At 37.5% G+C, this 20,441-nt stretch overlaps 2 protein-coding genes across 3 annotated transcripts in view; both read left to right on the plus strand.

The window, feature by feature from the left end:
* The window catches only part of LOC134862161 (macrophage mannose receptor 1-like), a 3,381-nt gene extending 2,044 nt beyond the window's left edge, over positions 1 to 1,337 (plus strand). Inside the window, exon 6 of the mRNA XM_063879900.1 lies at positions 458 to 1,337. Within this exon, the coding sequence (XP_063735970.1) occupies positions 458 to 562 (105 nt within the window). The 3' untranslated portion in view covers positions 563 to 1,337. The remainder of the gene's footprint in view (positions 1 to 457) is intronic.
* Positions 1,338 to 4,993: 3,656 nt separating this feature from the next.
* LOC134862394 (retinoic acid receptor beta-like) lies at positions 4,994 to 19,793 on the plus strand. 2 transcript variants are annotated; one of them, XM_063880313.1, is made up of 9 exons: positions 4,994 to 5,082; positions 5,518 to 5,615; positions 9,728 to 9,882; positions 11,037 to 11,178; positions 14,140 to 14,306; positions 15,188 to 15,364; positions 16,439 to 16,643; positions 16,752 to 16,910; positions 17,458 to 19,793. In XM_063880313.1, exons 1-9 carry the CDS (start codon positions 5,057 to 5,059, stop codon positions 17,613 to 17,615), a joined length of 1,287 nt encoding a protein of 428 aa, XP_063736383.1. In that variant the 5' UTR covers positions 4,994 to 5,056; the 3' UTR covers positions 17,616 to 19,793. The 2 variants fall into 2 exon arrangements, with proteins under 2 accessions (XP_063736383.1, XP_063736382.1); XM_063880312.1 differs by having other exon boundaries at positions 5,067 to 5,615.
* Positions 19,794 to 20,441: the final 648 nt, after the last annotated feature.

Raw genomic sequence — 20,441 nt, forward strand, 5'->3', positions numbered from 1 at the left:
AGACATATGGCTTTAGATTAGATCTAATGATTCATTGAACAGGCTTCAAAACTTCAAAATTGGGCCATGAGATCTCAGTGATCCGACCTCGCATTAATACCTTAGGTATCGGACCTTAAGGGAGTTCCTGGGATCAGGCGTCAGAAGAAAAAAAAAAGTCCCATTGAACGGGAAAAACATCGTAACGGTCCAATGAGGTAGTTGTGCTTCAGGTTGTTGCATGGAATAAGTGTGTTTGCAGAGCAATGGGCCTGGAATTTTGGGCATTTGTTGGACAAATGGGCTTTTGGCCCAATGCGATATGTTTGGGATTCAGTTTGGTTTTGGAATAATGGACCCTCGGAACAATAGCATGGCACCCAAAAATATGCTATGTTAACAAAAAGGACAAAAGTCAATACAGCTTATCTGCAAGTGTAACATTTGACAACGACCTATTAAAACTTTTATTTTTCAGCTCCGTACAGTTCTGAGGAACAAGATTTTCCTGACTAACTTTAAGTTGCGATGGAAGATTCAACCGGCGAATGCAGGGGCAGATACGGATGCAGTCAATGGATGATTTGCCCTTTTTGAATGGATTGATGGGTTGGTGTTTATCTAGGAGTTGCAAATGTTTGAATACCTGTAACCATAATGATGTATGTAGATGACTTTGTTAACCAAATATAGTAGATCAAATACTCAAATTAAAACATTTTTGAAAAGTTCAATCTCACTAATCCCTCTGCATACAAAACTCAATATATGGCTAAATGTTGAGCAGAGAAAACATGGCAATCTTGTGACGTATTTTGTGAATAGTCGTACAGCATAGACATAAACACTGTTGAAAAGCAATGTTTTGTTGATCCCTCTGGTTGAAAGCCGGTTTCTGTTTCCATTAAATAAAGGAAATATTGTCAGGGGTGTTGAGTTACTCTTTAAACTCATGGCTCAACCAAGCAGATGTCTTGTTCTGTGGACAGTAATGCCATTCTTTACATCCGGCTTGAACACTTACATAAAGGACACTTACATTGACCATTTTACTGCTTAGTCTGGTGTCAGAGTTATCTTAACGTAGCAACAATATCTGCTTTAAACTCTGTATTTATGCTTTTATTTACTGTGCTCTTAATGTATTTTCTTGTACTTTTCAGGTAATATATTTTACAATATAAAATTACATACATTAGCTGTAATTTGTGGCTTTCTGTTGTGTACTTACTTAGGTTATTTGTGTTGTTTGTCTTGTCAGTTGCCAAACAAGGTGACCTTTTGATGAATTCATAATTTGTATAGCCAAATAAACAATTAAAGGCAGAGCTGAGATTTTCCAACTTTGTGCAATTGAAGTTGAATGCGGTGTTTCTTCGAAGAATGATCCGGTGATATATTTCCAACGATGCTTATGAAAACCCCAGAAGAATATTTAAATGCAGCATAGCCAGTTTTTTCTGTGAGAGGCTTTGGTTAATATTCAGCAACCAAAGCTTCACTTAAATGCCGGGCTGTGTCTTATGAACGCAAACAAAACATTTGCAAATCAGAAAGCCTTGCACATCCTCTATGAAAAAAATATTGCACATCCTCAGCACTCTCTTTTGCATTGCAATAAGTGATCAACAGTGAGCGATATTTTAACACAGTATTTTCATAGTTTTTTTACACATTTGTTTTTAATAGTTGGTATAACTTCCCAAAGACCTACTTCAGGGTGGATTTAATGTTTTTGTATACAGTAAGCACATATTAATCAACAAAATTGCTCAGTGTGTGGATTAATCCATTATATTGTAACCTCAGACTGTCAGTCGGAATCTAGTAATTTAGTCATTGTTTAATGGTTTAGTATTATAAAAACTAATAAATGAGTATTCAGTTTTTAGTTGAAGCCAATGTCTCTGTTGACAAGTTAGGCCAGTCAGAAATGTTAACCTCCACTTAATCCCCAAAATGTCAATCAAATCAGAGTTACACATTAGCTGAAGGCCAGAGAATGTAACTACCAAAAATTGTATTAACCCCAGGAGTGTCAAATCAAAAAATCATGGCAACCGTTCATCAATCAGCAAGAGTTGTCTTGATCTTCAGTTGTTTAATAGGCCAGATGACATCCTTTAGAACACTTCAAAGAGGAGTTTGACTTACTGAGAGTAATTTTAAACCTGTTCAGTCCTTGTCATCCCATTGCTGTTTGTGTGTCAGTGAAAATAAAGAGATATATTGCACTAGTAAATAACCCCTCAATATATGCCAGGCTCTGAGTGAAGGTTTACAACTGGTTGTAAAGAATCAAAAGGATGACTGTTAGGTAGTTGGTCTTTCTGCTCCTTCTCACCATTTGGTGCAAGGCCATATTTAGACAAAATGCTGTGAAATGCACAAAAAGGGGGAGCAGCTGAAAAGGGTTTTACAGCTTTAACAAACCCAAGATGTGGTTTGTGATTTTGGGGTTTTGTATTTTGGGGGTAGTTTCCTTGATGACTTTGAACACATCAGAACAGAAACCTCAACAATAACAGTGATACTATAAAGGGAACACTTCTTAATGTTTTAGAGTTAGGGTAATGTATTTAATGTCCTATAGTACATACGATTATATAACAGTACATCAACATTAAGTGTAGATCTAGACAACTCAAATGTAATATTGAAACAAGACTTAATTGCCAGAAAATCTTTAGTTTCTTCCATTATCTTTTTTTAACTAGAGAGATAAACAGTGTGTAACTTTTGTATGCAACAGGCATTTATGGTCATTGTTGGTTAAATCCTTGTGTCTTTTGACATCCTCTAATTGCTCAACTGGCGCCATCAATGGATCAACGTTTGCACTTCCATCATTCCAACTTGTAGAGGAAGAACTCCTGTCAACCATAACAGTTCCTAATGTCAGTACCAAAGTGCTGTACATCAATACATATATAAAAAACGACAAAAATACATTTAGATCTGACAGGACATAAAACAAATGTAAAACACAAACTCAGCCTCACATCCTAATCTTCAATCTGACCTCCAGTCCCAAAAAAATGATTGATGAATGGTTGAATATATGAACCTTTATTGAAAAATGCAAACAAGGGACAGTGAACCCTCATAAGAGGGATTAAGATAGAGAGCCAGCAAAAGAAAAAAATGTAAGCAATTCTAAATGGGACAGAGAGAAGAGGAGGAGGAGGACGAGGAGCCGGGGGAGGATGGATGAAGGAGGAGAAAGGAGGACAGGGGAAGACTGAGCTGGGAGGGAGGTCCAGCAGCAGGCTGCAGGAATGTTTCACATGCCTGTCCTCTGGATGACCTCGCCTCCCTGGAGTGTGGGAGATACTGGGAGTAATTAGCCTCCTTTAACATTGGATCTGTGCTGCCTCCATGCCTCAATGGGGTTAGCAGTGGCATTGAAAGAGATCAAGTGTATTTATATTTTCTAACAAAATAGCTTTCTTCTTTTGCACCACCCGCTTCCAACACTCGGTCTCTCTTTAATTGATACTTTTTAGACAATGCATTAAATTATTCTGTGTTTTTCCTTCTTGTTTAAGCTTTTAGGGCAGGGAAGTTGTTTTCAGTCATTTTCAGTTGATGAATGCGGTAAATTAGGTCCATTATTTGTAAGTGGAACAGATTTCCTTCCCCCCACCCACCAACCCATCTTGCAGCTGACCTACTTTATCTCCCGGTAGATTTAATCATGGATCCTCCAAGCTGCAAATATTTTTCACTTAAAGTCAAGGATCAGGAATTGAAGTGGACGTAAATGAAGAGAAACAGAGCCTAAAAAGTATTGATTTTGTAAAAGGCCACATGGTTTCAATCATGAAATGCCAATACTTGAACATCAGTGTTAATCTGCTTTGCTTTGATGCCCTTTATTTAAAACAGACGAGCGTCCCTTTATAGCAAAACCTGAATCCAGAGCTAAAAGCCTTAATGTTCTCTACTATAATTATACTACTTACTGCCATTTTGCGATTTTACAGGGGCAAAAAAAAGAGTAGGCTACTTTTGCTTTTTAAAATAATTTAACAAATACTATATACGTATATATATATATATATATATATTAAAAGAGAGGAATTTGTAAATATCAAATAACACTAATGCGAAAATGTAACTGAACAGGGATGATATCATATCATACATTTGAGGTGTATATATCCAACTACTCATAACTTACGTAATTTGGAAAAATGTCCTTCCTTTTCTCCTCTTTTCTAAATGCACAATTCTCAGAAACTCAGATGAAACCAAACTCGAGGTTGACAGTAAGATTTTTTATTATAGAAAAGATAAGAACTATTTTTGTGGTTTGCTCAATAGGTAGATGTGCATGTCATCTTTTATCTCAAAGCATCAGAAATCATCATTTATGTTAAAATGTGTACAAGCTGTTGATAATTTAACACTTACAATGAATCATTTAGAGCATTTTATGGAAATGGTTGTTTAAGATTTCACTTTAATGAAAAGAAAGTTAATTAGATTAAAAAATGTACAAATATAAAAACAAACTTAGAGGAAAACACATACTATATAGTTGTTTTTAAAAGATTTTGCAGAACAGCTTGACAGTTTCATTACATTTAGGGTTTAAAGGCTTGGAATTGTTAATAAATTCTTTAAATTCATATAGTGGCATTAGGGTTTACATTTGTAAATTTGAATTAGCATGAACTATAATCAATACATTAACATTACATTGAATACAATGTTATATCATATTCAAAAGGTATATTCAATTATACATTTCTACAATCAGTTGTGATATTATGTTTAGTTTTAAAGCGTAACACATCGAATCTCCAACGAGCTAGAGTACAGTTGCATTCTGGGTAATGTAGTCGCCACATTTTTTTTTCAACTAAGACTATGCCGAATAAAAACATGATATTTCCGTTTCTTCTGCATAAAATGTGACTATTTTAACGTGCATCTCTGATGGAGGTAAGGTCCTACTACAGCAGTGATACTTTTATTTGAGTACAGGACTTCAAAGTAGTTGTTTCCAGCCGCCTGGTGATGTCAGACAGCGGCTGGGTCATATGAAGGTCAGCAGCAGCGGAGGAGGTTCATGGAGAGTTCACTCGCATACATTAGGTAACACCATCGCTCGCTCTGACATAACTAGTATGAAGCAGGTTGAGTTGAGACATTCGTCAATAAAGAAAAAGAGATAAGAGGAAAGAAGTCCCGGGACTAACTTTGTTATGCTAAACAGCCGCCAGATCTGGAAGCGTTCTCCGGTGCAACATGCAAACACTTTCTGGCCGTGTGTGGGAAATATAGGTATCGTTTCTGAGCGCACACACGCCCCTTTGAATGCAACACAGGCATGTTTTACTCTTGAAACAACGTTTGCGTCCAACTCAAAATAGGAAAGGAAAAAACGCGCCTTGCTGTGTAGGATTGCACATGCGGACAACATTTCCACGCGGATCGTTGCCGAGACTGAAACCAGATCATGTTTGACTATGTGGAATTTCAAGCTTTCGGTCCCGGAGAAATCATGGACTTGTACACTTCTACCCCCAGCCCTGCATCGTGCATGCTGCAGGAGCAAGAGCCGGATTTGGCTGCCTTCTTTCCCGAGCTGATCGAGACGGACTGGCAGCAGCACCGGTGCTCCCAATGTAGGTGAAAATTGATGTCAACATAAAACAGTGATGTGTTGGTGAATATATGGACTCTTAAAAGATCTTGTTTTTATATCTCATGTTTTTTGCAATGTTGTCCAAAATCAGAATTCATATATTGGCCTCAAAGGGTTTGCACAATATGTGCTTGCCCCTATATTTTGAGACCTCATCAATACTATTATAGTACTACTATTTTTGCCCAACAAAAATATATGTTTAATCATTAAGGCTTCATCTAATAACTAAATATTAGCCCTGCATCCATTCATTTTCCACTGAATATTCAAGTGATTATGTGACTGTGGTCTGCTATTTACATTAAAGGTCAGTTGGTGTACTAAGATAAGATAAATAAGATGGACCTTTTAATTTATCTTAAGGGGAAATATTGTGCAGCAGTTGCAGTACAATGTAGTAAAGTGTAAAAAATATTAGAAAACTGCAAATCCAAAACATCCAAAACAGCAAGAATTATGTACAGGTATTTGGATCATACAATAAAAATGTTAGGCTAAATGTTGGTAATAATAAGTGTTGCTGGGTTGCATATGGATATTTATGTATCACAATAATATTCCCATTGTAATAACATTTCAAAACATTATGCTGCACTGATATTACACAGCTTACATGCAGATATAAATAGATACACTGCAGTCTTTCAAACTTCATCTTTATTCAACTTTCGTACAAGGTATTGAAATTCAAACTGCAAACATGTAAACTAACGCACACAACAAAATGATAATGAGAAAACAAGAGTCAAATAGACCAAATACAATTACAACTTGTATACAAATGAGGGGGAAATCAATTTGGAGCCTGAATGCAATATACAAAATAGTTAAGTTAATAAAGGGAGATAAAGCATAAGTTGATAAACAAGTATACTTCCAATTAAAAATACAGTCTAAAGAATATTGGTCAAGAATTAAGTTTACTTTTATAGCAATCTCAGCTGGCGCAAAGAAGATGCAAGACCATTTAGTGCTAAAGGAACAAGTAAAAATAAAGTAAGAAAGTTTTCATTTTTACTTGAAATTTTAGTATTATAGTATAAAAGTCAAGATAAGTGTTTATTCATGTTGTTTCAATAACTACAACTTATGTCAGCATCAATTGCACATATGTAAGATACAGTTAAAACACAGATGCAATAAAATAAGATACCTCTTCATAGGAGAAATAAACTCTAATGTTTTACATCCTATTTATCAATTGTTTTACACACTGATTATTTGTGACAAATATGGGAGGTAAAAGTTAAAGTTAAACAACCTATAAACTGAGTTTTTAGGAGCAGTTTCCCTCACAGGAGTAAACTCAGCAGTAAACAGGGTGCTGTGCACGGAGCAGATCGTGACGTTGCGGTGGTCTGTGTTTGGGACGGGCCGGTCAGTTTTGGGTCAATGTGAGTTCACTGGACGGTCACCAGCTCAGGAGGTCAGAGGAGAGCCAGACTGTTGCCAGTGGTTGGAAGAAATACTATTTCCTCTACTTCAATTGAAGTACAACAAAAGTCAAAAGAAAAACCAAAAAACAACATTAAAAGTAAAAGTCCTTCATTATAAATGCTGCATTAAAATGTATGGTACAGAAGTAAAAGTTGTGAAATGTACTTCTACTTCTGCAGAACAATGTCCCCTGTGACTGATATGTGGTTATATGCCACATTATAAGATTGATTGATTTATGGAAGAAGTAAAACGTTTTGCTACACAAATGTGAATTCAGTTATTTGACTCCTAACATTTCTGAAATGGTAATGAATAATTAAAATAATTCTACCTCTTTCGACATCCTAAACTTGCAGACTGCTACAGCTGGTGCATCTCAAAGTACAAAACAACTAAATGCAAATTAGTTATTTATCATTTTTAACAAAGTGTATTTTTTATTTAAAAGAATGAAACATAAGAACAAATTCCAGGGAGAAATACGTGACTAATGTACATTCACAAAAAAACCTAAAGCTTTATTAATTTGTTTAATACATTAATTTGGCAATCACATTTTTATTTATTTTTGTATAATTTTGTTCACCTCGAAAGCAAAAATGCCACAAAATGTAACTACTTTTAAGATTTGAAGCTGTTTTTTGTCAGACATGAAATGAAATGAAATGGAACGTCTTTAGGTTTTGGATCGTTGGTTGGACACACAAGCAATTTGAAGAAGCACTTGGGGCTCTAAGGAAGTTATAATGAGCAAGTTTTACAACGTTTTATTGAATCCAAGCACAAGAGAACAATCAAGAAAATAAGTGAATTAGTTGCTAAGACTGCAACAGGAAATGTTTGTATTGAATTTTGATTTATGAATGTAAGACGCATAGTGAGGTTGATCACAAAAACTAGCTTCTTTCTAAATAGTAGTTTACAAAAAACTTTTACTCAACTTTTACTGATGTGTCTCCTTAATCTTTAAGGCTTCAAACTGTTTTACAGCGTTACAATATTTTTTGTGGATTTAATGTTTGAATCACAATGCATTGTCACTTCCATCAAATAACACCAGCTAAATTGGGATGGGGGCAACCTTTCTCCCTTCCCCCCCTAACCAAATTACTTACACCGCCCCCCACACACACTTTCTGCTTCTTCTCCCTCCCTCTCATCAGTCAGCTGGGCTTGTGGCATGCTCCTGCATTGTTTTGTGTTGGGAGAGCGCTCGGGCTGATGGGGGTGTCCTCAATTGACCCGCCGATTCCAGGTTCAATCAGAGGCCACGGGTTTGAGGGGATGTAGATGAGCAATTTTTCTCATTTTGTCCCCCTTTTCAAAATGTCTTTCTTCGTTTTCTGTCAGCGGTGGAGGTGATCAGGGAGCCAGCGGGGAGGCTGAGCGAGTCCCACAGACTGGAGCAATTCTCCTCTCAAAAGTGGTTTTAAAGTGGGAGGGTGCACCGGTCTGTTGTGAAATGAAACATTCAAGTGGAAAAATTGAGGTTAAAGCTGTGCTACAATAGGTGCAGCTGTGTATGTTGCGGGGAGACAAACTCCACATTGAATACACTTAATTAATAACATAAAATGACTCAACTCTGTCAGCCTGTGATGTTTCTTATTGCATATCCTTTCTTTTTTGACAATTTGGATTTACTCTATAGTTTAGATATCTCTTATGTGCTGAATGACAACTAAATGTAACTCCATTTTTAAACTTGCAAACAACATTATATGTCAAATACTGGGGACTGGAATGTATTTTTCTGTTGCCTCTGATAAAGACTATCTGATAAGATAATTGTAGATTTAGTCCCGCCAAGTAAGAAGAGAACAGGAGGGTTTCTAAGATAATTAGTTGACTGAAATCTCAAAGCAGCTTTATAAAATTGAACAGTGTGAACAGTTAGTAGTTTCTACTACTGTGAGGAAGATTCTGCCTAAAAAGGGACCTTTTTTAATAAAAACATCCCCACTTGATAGTGTCCTGTATTCCTATAAGTATTTTCTTTTTAATGGAGGCACTAACTTAGTGTATAGTCTTGGCAACATTTTTGCTTTTAGAAGTAGGACAGTCTTAAGCACCACTTAGATCTGCTAGTGGCTGTAATTCATTATACCAAAGTGATCACAAACCATTTATTGATCCTTTTGACCAAACATGCTTTGGATGAACAAAAAAGCAACTGATTTCCTTTTGTGTGCGTGTAATGTGTTGAATATGAATATTTCCGTTGTCTTTATTAGATTTTTTAGTTTCTCAAAAAGATGAAGTGAAATTATTTTTGAGAAAGCTTACCTGTATATTGGCAAAATGCATTTTCTATTTACCTGAAATATACAGGGAATGCCATTAGCTCAGTAAAAGCATGAATGTGCTCAGCCATGTTAAATGCAAAAGGAAAATTCTTATTTTTGCTGTATTGGTGGAACTTTTGACCCCGATGATAGTGTAAACAAAAAAGAAATCTACACAGTCCCCCGGGGAGCTACAGAGTGCTGTTCGCAGTAAGCTGCCATGCAATTTCTATGGAAATCTGCGATGGCTACTATCACCTCAGCAAGCTGCAGCCGTGTTCTGTGGCCAAATGCAGCCAAACTAAAGTTTTTAATTCCTTCGCAGTTCTATTAATTGTATTAATGTGTCATCTTGGGTTTGCAGCTGTTGGAAGCCAGAGCTCCAGCTCCAGTTCAGACGACCTGTTCGCCAGCCCTGCCTCCCCACCGCCGCCCCCTCGCACTTACAAGCCCTGTTTTGTGTGTCAAGACAAATCCTCAGGCTACCATTATGGCGTCAGCGCCTGCGAGGGCTGCAAGGTAACATCTACGACCTCACAATCTTCTTCAATTACAAAGAAAAATCACTGTATTCTCTTTTTTTCAAATGTGTCATGATCTTAACCAAGATGTTGCGTCATATTGGGATGACACATGTTTAATTGAATAAAATGCATGTTTTATTATTTCCAGTTACATTGTAGTGGCCTCACACTGAAGGATAATGGGTCAGATTTGGCAAATGACTGGCACCTCCCCACAATCGTTGGGGTGTTACTGATTCGATGCTGGTCTGAACAGATTATCTGCTCAAATGATCCTGCAGTTTGAGGGGCTTAAAGACATAATCCTAATGTTACAGACAGCACTGGAGTCTCCCTGATTTAAATCCTGTATTGTGAACAGAAACATAGATGTAATATTGAGCAGAAACCCTCAATAGCCAATGAGAGTAAGCTGACCAGGAAGGGTAATCACTGTTCAGGGAATCTGCATCGAAGTGATATGCCCCCAATGTCCTGTATTTTAGCCTGCTAATGTTAGCTAACGTGTTGTGAATGAGCCAAGCTAATGTTGACTACGCATACAATTGTAAAAGTTGTGGAAAACATGTCATCTACATTTCCACATTTCAAGCACAAAAATATTCTAGGTTGCAGTTACAGTATTTTTCACTATTTGTTTATCTGTTCAGATTTGAAAATCCTCTAAGTTGTAATTCTAACAACTAAAGGGCCTGAACTTTGTCCAGATAACAAAATGTGTGTGAGCAGTCAGCATTACATTAACGGTGACTTCCCTTTAGACAACATTTACACACTATGGTAAATACTCAGATATTTATTTGTGAAGTTTGGTGGGCATTCTCTCCTACAGTTTCTTTTCAACAAAATGTAAGATTTAGTCTGTGACTTCTTGTATAATCAAGCTTTTAAAAAATCAAGCTACCTTTTATGCACAATCCCTGATTTAAAAGTATTTTACATATTTAACCGAAATGTCTAGTCCCAATTCGATTGAGACAATTTACAACAAAATCCTGCTAGAGGTTTTTTTACATCTGTCATTTTGAAAAAATATTTGACTGATCATCACACAGATGGGTCTTTCATTAAGGCAGCAGTTTTCTCATACTGTAGGTACTTAAATCATTTATATCTTCTCTTTACTCTTTACTGTGGTTTCCTCTGCAGGGCTTCTTCCGCCGCAGCGTGCAGAAGAACATGGTGTACACCTGCCATCGAGACAGAAACTGCATTATCAACAAGATCACCAGGAACCGCTGTCAGTACTGTCGGCTGCAGAGGTGCTTTGCAGCGGGAATGTCCAAGGAGTGTAAGTGTCTGATCCACTTTGACTCAGAAGGAGACATCCCCCTCAACCCCCTCTCATGCAGAAAGCACGAGAAGGATTTATCTTGTCTTACAAAATGTGAATACATTCAGTGGAAATGACTCCTTCAAGGACAGGGTAGATAGTAGATAGTGGACAATGGATAGTAGATGTCATTAATCTGAGTACGGAAGATAATAGAGGTGACATAAAGGTCAGTCAGTCACTAATGTCAATTATCAACTCGGGCTTATCACTTGTGTTTTTGCAGAAAGCAGTCACGCGTTAAATACCTCATTCATGTGCAAGAAATGCACATTTATCTTTACAGAAGAAAATAGTGATAGTCGACAACTTAAAACAGATACTGTGGATTCCCTTTTAAAGGGCCCCGATTATGCTCATTTTCAGTTTTCATTGTTGTAATTTGTGCCTCGACTGTGACATGTTTCCATGCTTTTTGTTCAGAAGGTCTTTATTTTTCTCATGCTACATATGTTGCAGCACCACTTTTCACCTCTGTCTGCTCTGATTGGTTAGCTGTTCGGCTCTTTAGTGATTGGTCAATCGCTTAGAGATGCCTATATAACACACTACAGGAAAAGGGAAAACCCCCCAAAAAGCATAATTAAAGGGACTCTTGAATAAATCCAGCTGTCTGAATTACAATTTACCCACATATCTTACTTTTACCAACTACCGTTTGTAACATCCGTCTCTTAGTGTGGTGTGATAAATATCAGCTGATCTGTTTTCAGATGGTGTTGGGTTTTTTAATATAATTTTCCCGCTTTATAGGACAATTCACCTACATTCTGAGGTATACACCATAGGGTGTAATCCACCCACCGACCATTCATCCCTGAGTATTGCAGCTTGATTAACTCACTGAAATCTCTCTAAGCACTGTCAACTCAGATTGTCCAGATACCAAAGTCAATATGAGAGAAATGAATGATGGCAGAATATTATCAGGCTGATTAAGGCCTTTTTGAGATAATGCACTCATGATGATATATTTATTGAAATATTTCAGAGGTAACACCATTAAATGCCACTAGGCTTACCTTGTATATCTATTTTATTTATACATTTATACATTTGGCAGGAGATGCTGCACTCTGCTGATACTGGCTGCTGTGTAGTGAATAAAACACTATTCATTTTTCATTAGATAGTGATCTTGTTACCTTCTCACTGACAGCCTGCTGATGTATTCTGTTACAGTGGTAAAGCCAAAATCCAGCTACTGCAACCTGGTTAAATAAGCTAATTTCAACCAAAGATGTGCAGCCTATTAACAAACAATACATTTCCACTCCACTTAAAAATCCTGTAGAGCTACTTTGAATGTTTGGATAACACGAGTAGGAAACAAGCCTACGCAGCGCCTACTGAAATGTAATTTTACAAATAGTAGATACTGATACTATTAGACAAGCCTAATCTTTAAGACAGATTACATAGAAAATACATTACATTGGAATATTGATTTAGAATTTGAAAAGACCTTTTAAAGTATACATTTTAAATAACTCACTAAGCTCTCAGTGAACTCGAGCTCCAGCAGTGCCTCGAGTGCACAAAAGAACAAAGTAATCGACCTAGATAACAGAGTGTGTGTTATGTAGGGGAAGGCACCGATAGGGCAGCAGTGAAGGATCCACCCATACACATGGTCTTGTTGTTGCTGCTCCACACTCTTACATAAATACATCACATGTAGCAGACAGGTGGATGCTATGTAACTGCTTCAGTGTATCAGCCAGCGTGTAATATGATCGCACTTGGAGTGTTTACACAATGATGACTGAATGTAGGGCATTTGGAGATGAAGAGGGGGAGGTGGCAAGGGAGGCAGAGACGGAGGTGTTGCATAATCCTGAGCGCCTTTGACATGTGTGTGGCAGCCTGAGCCGAGCCGAACTCACTGAAACGTGTTCACACCGTTAGTGGAGTGATTATGAAAGACTAACCTGGTTACGCTGGGTTTGCCTGCTTCACATGCTCCCCGGAGAAACCCTTAATCCACACAGTTTACTGCCAGCTGATTTCATTGTAACTATTTTCCACCAGAGAAAGAGTTTCACTGAACACTGTTGACAGTCATGTCTAGAGGCTTTAACCCTGTAAAGCCAAAATTAATCCTTGTCCTATTTACACATTCCACTAAATTTACACAACTGGCTAGACTGAAGTACTTATACTTATCATACTTAATGCACAAAAGTACTCATTGAAAATGTAAATTAGATCTTAAGAAACATTTACAGCCTTTATTTACACTTTTATACCAACATAATATATGTTTGGCTTGTTCTTTGTAACAGTTGTTACCTAGTGTCCAGCCATATTTTGGGTCAAATCTTGGCAGCATAAAAACTATTAAGTATAATTTACAGAGACGAGTTATCATTCTTTAAAAGGTAAGTGATGCAATGATGATCGATAAATCAATTTGTTTATTGACAGGAAAACCAATATGGCCTTCACAATAAACGATGGATCCATTGTTTGAGAAATGAAACACAAATGGCAGAAAGTGCGGGTGTTCAGCTTGGTAAATTTGGAGATTCCCCTGCCTTTAACTTTTTTAATATTTTATAAACAAGACAACACATTAAAAGACATCGCCCTGGACTTTGAGAAACTGAGATGGACATGTTTCACTCTACTGTAAGCGATTAAAGTCATCTATCTTTTTAATTATTTCACTTCAGGATGTTTATATGTATTTTTTAGCGTTTTGTTTTTTATAACCAGTTTTTGTGCATATCACTGGTTGCTATTACTTTTAACACTGTTTTGGTCTTATAAATAATGAAGTGTCTTGGAAAGATTAATATAACATCAAAATGCAAACATTTTCAGATTTTAAAATAAAGTACTAACGTTTGAACTGTTTGAGATGCATTTGAGTTATTTTTTAAAACGTCTTATAATCTGCATCGTTCTTGTCCTCAGCAGTGAGAAACGACAGGAACAGCAGGAAGGGGAAGAAGGAGGCGGTGAAAATGACCATCATGGAGACGTACGAGCTGACGGCGGAGCTCGGCCTGATCGTGGAGAAGATCTGCAGAGCTCACAGAGAGACTTTCCCCTCTCTCTGCCAGCTGGGAAAATACACCACGGTGAGTCACGACATTAGACCTGACTGTAAAAGTTAAATATACAGAATAGGAACATATCAAAGATGTCCTCTCAGTCCAGTGGTTTCTTTAATGAAGGTATGCATTTTAAGGAATAGCAAGTCCAAGTATGGTAGTTCATTTTAGCCTAAAGATGTCACAACACTTGATTCTATCAGAAATGTTCTTTAAAGATACATGTTCTTCAAGATTTGAGAAGAAGTAGATTTCCTTTAAAGAGTTGCTCCATTTAAACCAAAATGGTAATGGCAACTTTTTTTTTTCATTCTTCAAATCTCTTTTTTCCCTGGACAAATTTCAAATGTTGGCTTGTTCAGCATCACTGAATAAAATAGGCTCTAAATGATCAGAACTTTGCGGCATAATTTTGCTTAAGGACATGTTTGGTCTCATGCAATATGTATTTTGAAGCATAACTTCTTTCACGCAACAATAAGCTCAAAACAAATCACAATGTTCACACTAACTGGGTCACATTGTATCGCCAACTGGAATAACTTCACCTCCGTTCATGAGAAAAGCACAAAACTCCCTGCCGTTGCACAATACAATGATCCACCTGGTATAATGTGTCTGGGTGTGCCCTCTTTACAAATACAAGAATGGTTTTCACATCACATGTTTGTGATTGACAGTTCAGTAGAAGTGAGATGATGTGAAATAAGGAAGTACAGAAGGGACAATAAACTGACTTGACATGCTGTTTGTTGTTCAGGATAGCTCTGTCTCTTGTCCAATTTTAAATGGCTATAATAAATCCCTGAAAATTATTTCTTATATTTAATACCATGTGTAGAGGTTAGTTAAATGGAAATGTACATTTTAAGGACTTCTCCTACTTCTGCCCTTTGTCGTTAATCCAGAACTCCAGCTCCGACCACAGGATCCAGCTGGACCTCGGGCTGTGGGACAAGTTCAGCGAGCTCGCCACCAAGTGTATCATCAAAGTGGTGGAGTTTGCCAAGCGAGTGCCTGGATTCACCGGCCTGACCATCGCTGACCAGATCACTCTGCTGAAAACTGCATGCCTGGACATCCTGGTATGCCTAAAAAAAACGTCCTATAACAGAGAGCTGTGCATAATTTGATTTAACACACACCCACACAAGATTTTCTTAAACTGAGTGACCTGAGCTGCACTTTCGGGCACATGTACACACATACACAGCTCCTTCTGCTCCTTTACGCCTTCTGTGGATTATGACTCGAGGCATCAGCTGACATTCCTGCCAAACACAGGCTGACGGGCCAGCTGGCAGACGGCAGCCCTTTAAGACTTTGTCACATGTTTCATTCCTTCTTACTCTGACACTCTCTTCCATCATCGGGGGAATGCCATTTAGCATCAAAAGCTATACAGAGTTTGATTTTCACAAATTTTTCATTTTCCTCGTTTCTACATATTTGTCACTCTGTCCCTGGCGCTTTGCGTCACTGTAGACACAGAATAAGTTACCCTGCAATAAAACACAAAGGATACAGCGTGCCATGCATGCAATTTGTATTTAATATTATTTATCAGGGGCATTGCACAGTAATAGAAAATTAGTTAAAATGTGAATGAGTCACAGTTGAGTGCCATTCACGAAATAGGAAAAATCTCCAATGATTTAAAAAATGAAGAAGACAAAAGAAGGAAATTGCTGAATGATGAAACATTTTCCACTTCTGTTTAAGTGAAACAGGATGCCAGGATGTAATTATTTACACAATATTCCAATACATTAAAGCCGTATTCTGTTGCAGTTGAAGTTAAAAACGCTTCCAAATTGACATTACAAATCGTTTTAAAAACAGACGCATTAAAACATTTGATATCTCTCATGGCGACATCTGCTGGGTGGTGCATAGCCGCTGAAATTCATCTGCTGTTCTTTTGCTGATTTGATTAGCTATTAATTCTGGAACAAATACACAAAGTAATGTGATGCAGAAGCAAACATGATGCCAAGCAACAAAGTGAATGTTTTTGAAAGCCTTTAAAACCTGTCTCATAAACAAAGCGTTTCATGTTTCATGATAGCAGTCAATGCATTGCTACCTGATACTTGTTCCACTGTTGAACACAAACACATTTGTATAATGTGTTTTTTTTCTTTCCTTCCTCAATTCAGATCCTGAGGATTTGCACTCGCTACACTCCTGGACAAGACACCATGACCTTCTCCGACGGGCTGACCCTGACCCGCACTCAGATCCATAACGCCGGATTTGGACCACTGACAGATCAGGTTTTCACGTTTGCCGGCCAGCTGCTGCCCCTACAGATGGACGACACAGAGAGCGGTCTTCTCAGCGCCATCTGTCTCGTCTCTGGAGGTACTGAAGCTCAGAAAGGAATACAGCCTAGCTTATACAGAAAAAAGTAATACATGTAGGCTGTTGTTAGCATCGTTTAAAATCTGTCTTTCCTGTCCGTCTGAACAGACCGACAGGATCTGGAGGAGCCTTCTAAGGTGGAGGTGCTGCAGGAGCCGCTGCTGGAGGCGCTGAAGATTTACTCCCGCAAACGGCGGCCCAGCATGCCCCTCATGTTCCCTAAAGCCCTCATGAAGATCACGGACCTGCGCAGCATCAGCGCCAAAGGTCGGAGAGCAATGCACTGCTAAAAGATAATTAGTTATCAAAATCAGTCTCAAATGATTTCAATGATATACAGTTATAACTTAAATACTAAGATCTGCGATGGTAGTATATTTGTGGGAACTTTACTGTTTTGCCGGTTTGGCCCAGTGTAGGAGCATAAAGAGTTTGGATTCAATGCAAAAAAGAAATGCATCATTATGACACATTCTTGCCAAGTCCAGAGGGGCCAACATCAGCAACCCGTGTCGTCAGCGTAACAGCGCTTGATCCAAACATTATGACAACGTGATTAAAATTGTGTTGTCTGTGTTTAAAAATGGAGTCGCTATTCTCTGATAGGCTCTCCTCAACTCACTGCCAAGCAAAGGCTAGTGGCTTAATGAAGGAGTTTTCAAAATGGGTGAAAGGGGATTGTTTGGCTTGGTATCAAACCAGTTTCTTAATTAAAAACTTGCCAACCCCTAGAAGTGGTTACCCTTCCACTGCACATCATCTAATAGTGTCTGTCAGTATGTGTGGTATGTAAAAAAGACTTCCATTTCCACAGGTGCTGAGAGGGTGGTGACTTTGAAGCTGGAGATCCCGGGTTCCATGCCCCCTCTGATCGAGGAGATGCTGGAGGATCTGGAGAAAAACTCTGAGGATAGCAGAGAGGAGGCAAATACCAGCCAGCACACACACACACCGACTGCTCTCAGTACATGACTTCTTACTCTGAAGTCACTGCAAGAACATTGGCTCCCATCCTCCCTCCCTCCCAGAGAAAACGCTAACAATATAAACTAAAGATGCAGTCCAGGTGGTTATAGTGTCTTACCTCAGTTTCACAGATCGGTTTGCAAACACAATGCTTGTTTTTGTCTGAAGAAGAGATTCTGTTGTTCCACTAACGACTGCGCTGATGAACGAAGAGCTAATTTGTGCTTCAAAGGGGGAAAAGAGAGTGATGCAGTAATGTTTTAATTTGTATCACATTTTCATTCTTTTAACCCCTTCTGACAGACACCTAATAACCACAGGAAATCACACAGGTTTCTACTGTATTTATATTTGCATGAGTTATCACATGGATTAATTTTTACCTCATTGAGTAACAACGCCTTTAGCTTTAGTGTAGCAAATTAGTAAACAAATGGATTTAAAATGTCTACTTGTTGGTTGTACACATGTGTAAAAAGAAAGCTCTGGACTAACTATCTAAACATGTTCGAAGAAAAAGAACAGATTATCTGCACAAAAGGGAAAAGTCAGCAAAAGTGTTTTTTCTCAAAGTTGAATGTTCATATCTTACATAAACAAATATCATATATATATATAATTAGTAAATACAGTCAACCGCTTAGCTTTGAACAAAACTAAACAAGCTTAAGATGGACCTGAGAGCACGATGTACTGCTAAAGGAAACACACACAAATGGTAGTTTAGTGTTGATAATAAGCTCAAATATGCTGATTTGAAAAGTATTGCAGATATTATTATTATGATAAATATTGTGCAATTTGTAATTTGGAGTTGTAAAGAGGTTCTTCATTTGCTAGTTTACTATCTATTTGCGTGTGTTTTCCTAGTATCCTGTGCATTGAGCTCTCAGACTTAAACTACATAGTTACTACAAAACTTTGAACAAAAAAGTGATCAAAGGATTCAAATCAGCAAAATGATTGTAGCACAACAGTAGTTGTATGTAAAATAGGAAACATTGCATTGTGGGATTGTCTGCAATCGCTACACATGTTTTTTGTGGCACGTTTTTTGAGAGCACTATATAATGCGCTCGATTTACACTCAGAGTTTATTCAGATAAAATGGCAAAGGGCTCATGTAGAGCACTGTATATTGCATTGTGAGTGATTTTGGCCACAGCAGAATAATGCTGGTACCCTTGGAACCACACAGTGACTCCAAGAAGTCCCTGCGCTCACTCAAGAAAAAGTCCTGCACGTGACCTCTCAAAAAACCACAACTTTTTTGTTTTTACATTTTGATTTTGTACACATCTATTAAAAAGAACAACATAGACATTAACAAGTGAGTTTTAGAGGTGCTGATTGGAGGTTTGGAGATTTTGGTTTGGCAGAACCTGGCTAGCTGTTTTCCTCTGTCTCTATGCTTACAGTAGCTAAGCTAAGCGTGTGTGCATGGTTATTTTCACCATGCAGACATGAGTGGTATCAATCTACTCAACCAACTCTCAGCAAGAGTTTGAATAAAACATGTTTCCCAAACTGTGTAACTAATGTTTAGAGCTTTCGCTCAATAGGTGTCAGTGTTTATGGTGTAACTTTTCCTGGAACAGTTCTGGTACATTCTGCTGGAGATCTGCTTAATTGTTTAACACAAACAATACAGTTTGATTCTTTCACACATTTTCAAAATGCAAAGTTTGAATCCCAGGTGACATATCTGCAGTTAGTGGTTGGACTGGATATTGTTCAGAGTGATGGCGATCAAAATTATTGATAAGCTATACTAAGCTATTTTTAATACCGTTTATGATTTCTATATCAAAGTTTTTCCTATACAAAACTTTTTTGTCATTTAACACAAAAAAACATCTTTTGAAAGGCTGTTTGAAATCGTCTTATCATAGACAGTTTTGTCCAAATAAAATGCTATGTAACTTGGAAATGATACTATGCTACACATACAGGGGCATTTTGTCATAGTTGGCACAGCAAATGAGAATTATAAATAAAACGTTAATGACACTTGTTCCTCAAAATATGTACATTCCATGAAACAGAAGAATGTTGTATAATTGTATAAAATATCTAATGTATGTCATAAAGCAGGCAGCCTGTTTACTGAAGAACTCATGTGCCTACTCTTAATGTGCCAATTGTTCTCATATCTTGGATTTTACATACTCTACCAATGTAACCTGGAACATTTCTTCAGATTTCTTTATGTTTTCGTTGTTCTATTAAAGTCTTGTGTACTTTTCACTGAAGCTGCTAGTTTTGTTATTTCTGAGCCTTGGGGATGTTACAGGTCTGCTCTCTTCCTTCAAAAGTCAGGATCAGACTGCCCCCTGTGGTCCCTGTAAGGAAACTGCACTGCAGCACAGTTAATAGAGACAATGAAATAACAGATCACTTTTTTATCTCTATCTGTTCATGGTTCAACAAATTCCAGATTTACAGAATAAGCAAAGCTTATTGTAATACTGTTCTGATAGTGGATGACTTGTGGCTTTACAAATATTTATGATCTAAGATCCAAAAAGTAAACATTTGACCAGATGTTCTTAGAAATATTAATTAAATGAAAGTAATACCAAATACCACCCTTACCCAAGTAAACATATATGCAAGAAATATGAATATAAGCATAAACATTCTTAAAGTACTAAAGGTAAAACTATGTATTATGCAAAATGCCCTATTTGCTCATAATTCAAAGTTATTTACTGAGTTAAGTGTTGAAGCTGGTAAAGTTGGACATCATTTTGATTGCTTTACTGCCATGTAGCTTGTAAAGTGTTCCTTGGGGATCAATAGTCGGATTTTAACCCAAAATAATAATGAATT

This window comes from Eleginops maclovinus, chromosome 3 (assembly GCF_036324505.1).
Source record: "Eleginops maclovinus isolate JMC-PN-2008 ecotype Puerto Natales chromosome 3, JC_Emac_rtc_rv5, whole genome shotgun sequence".
NCBI classification, from domain to species: domain Eukaryota; kingdom Metazoa; phylum Chordata; class Actinopteri; order Perciformes; family Eleginopidae; genus Eleginops; species Eleginops maclovinus.

What these genes read in the sequence shown, in the direction of transcription:
- LOC134862394 (XM_063880312.1), top strand. Translation starts at nt 5,447, where the DNA reads ATGTTTGACTATGTGGAATTTCAAGCTTTCGGTCCCGGAGAAATCATG. An exon ending in AGCTGGGAAAATACACCACG is followed by an intron (nt 14,307 to 15,187) that starts GTGAGTCACGAC and finishes TCGTTAATCCAG; the next exon opens with AACTCCAGCTCCGACCACAG. An exon ending in GCGCAGCATCAGCGCCAAAG is followed by an intron (nt 16,911 to 17,457) that starts GTCGGAGAGCAA and finishes CCATTTCCACAG; the next exon opens with GTGCTGAGAGGGTGGTGACT.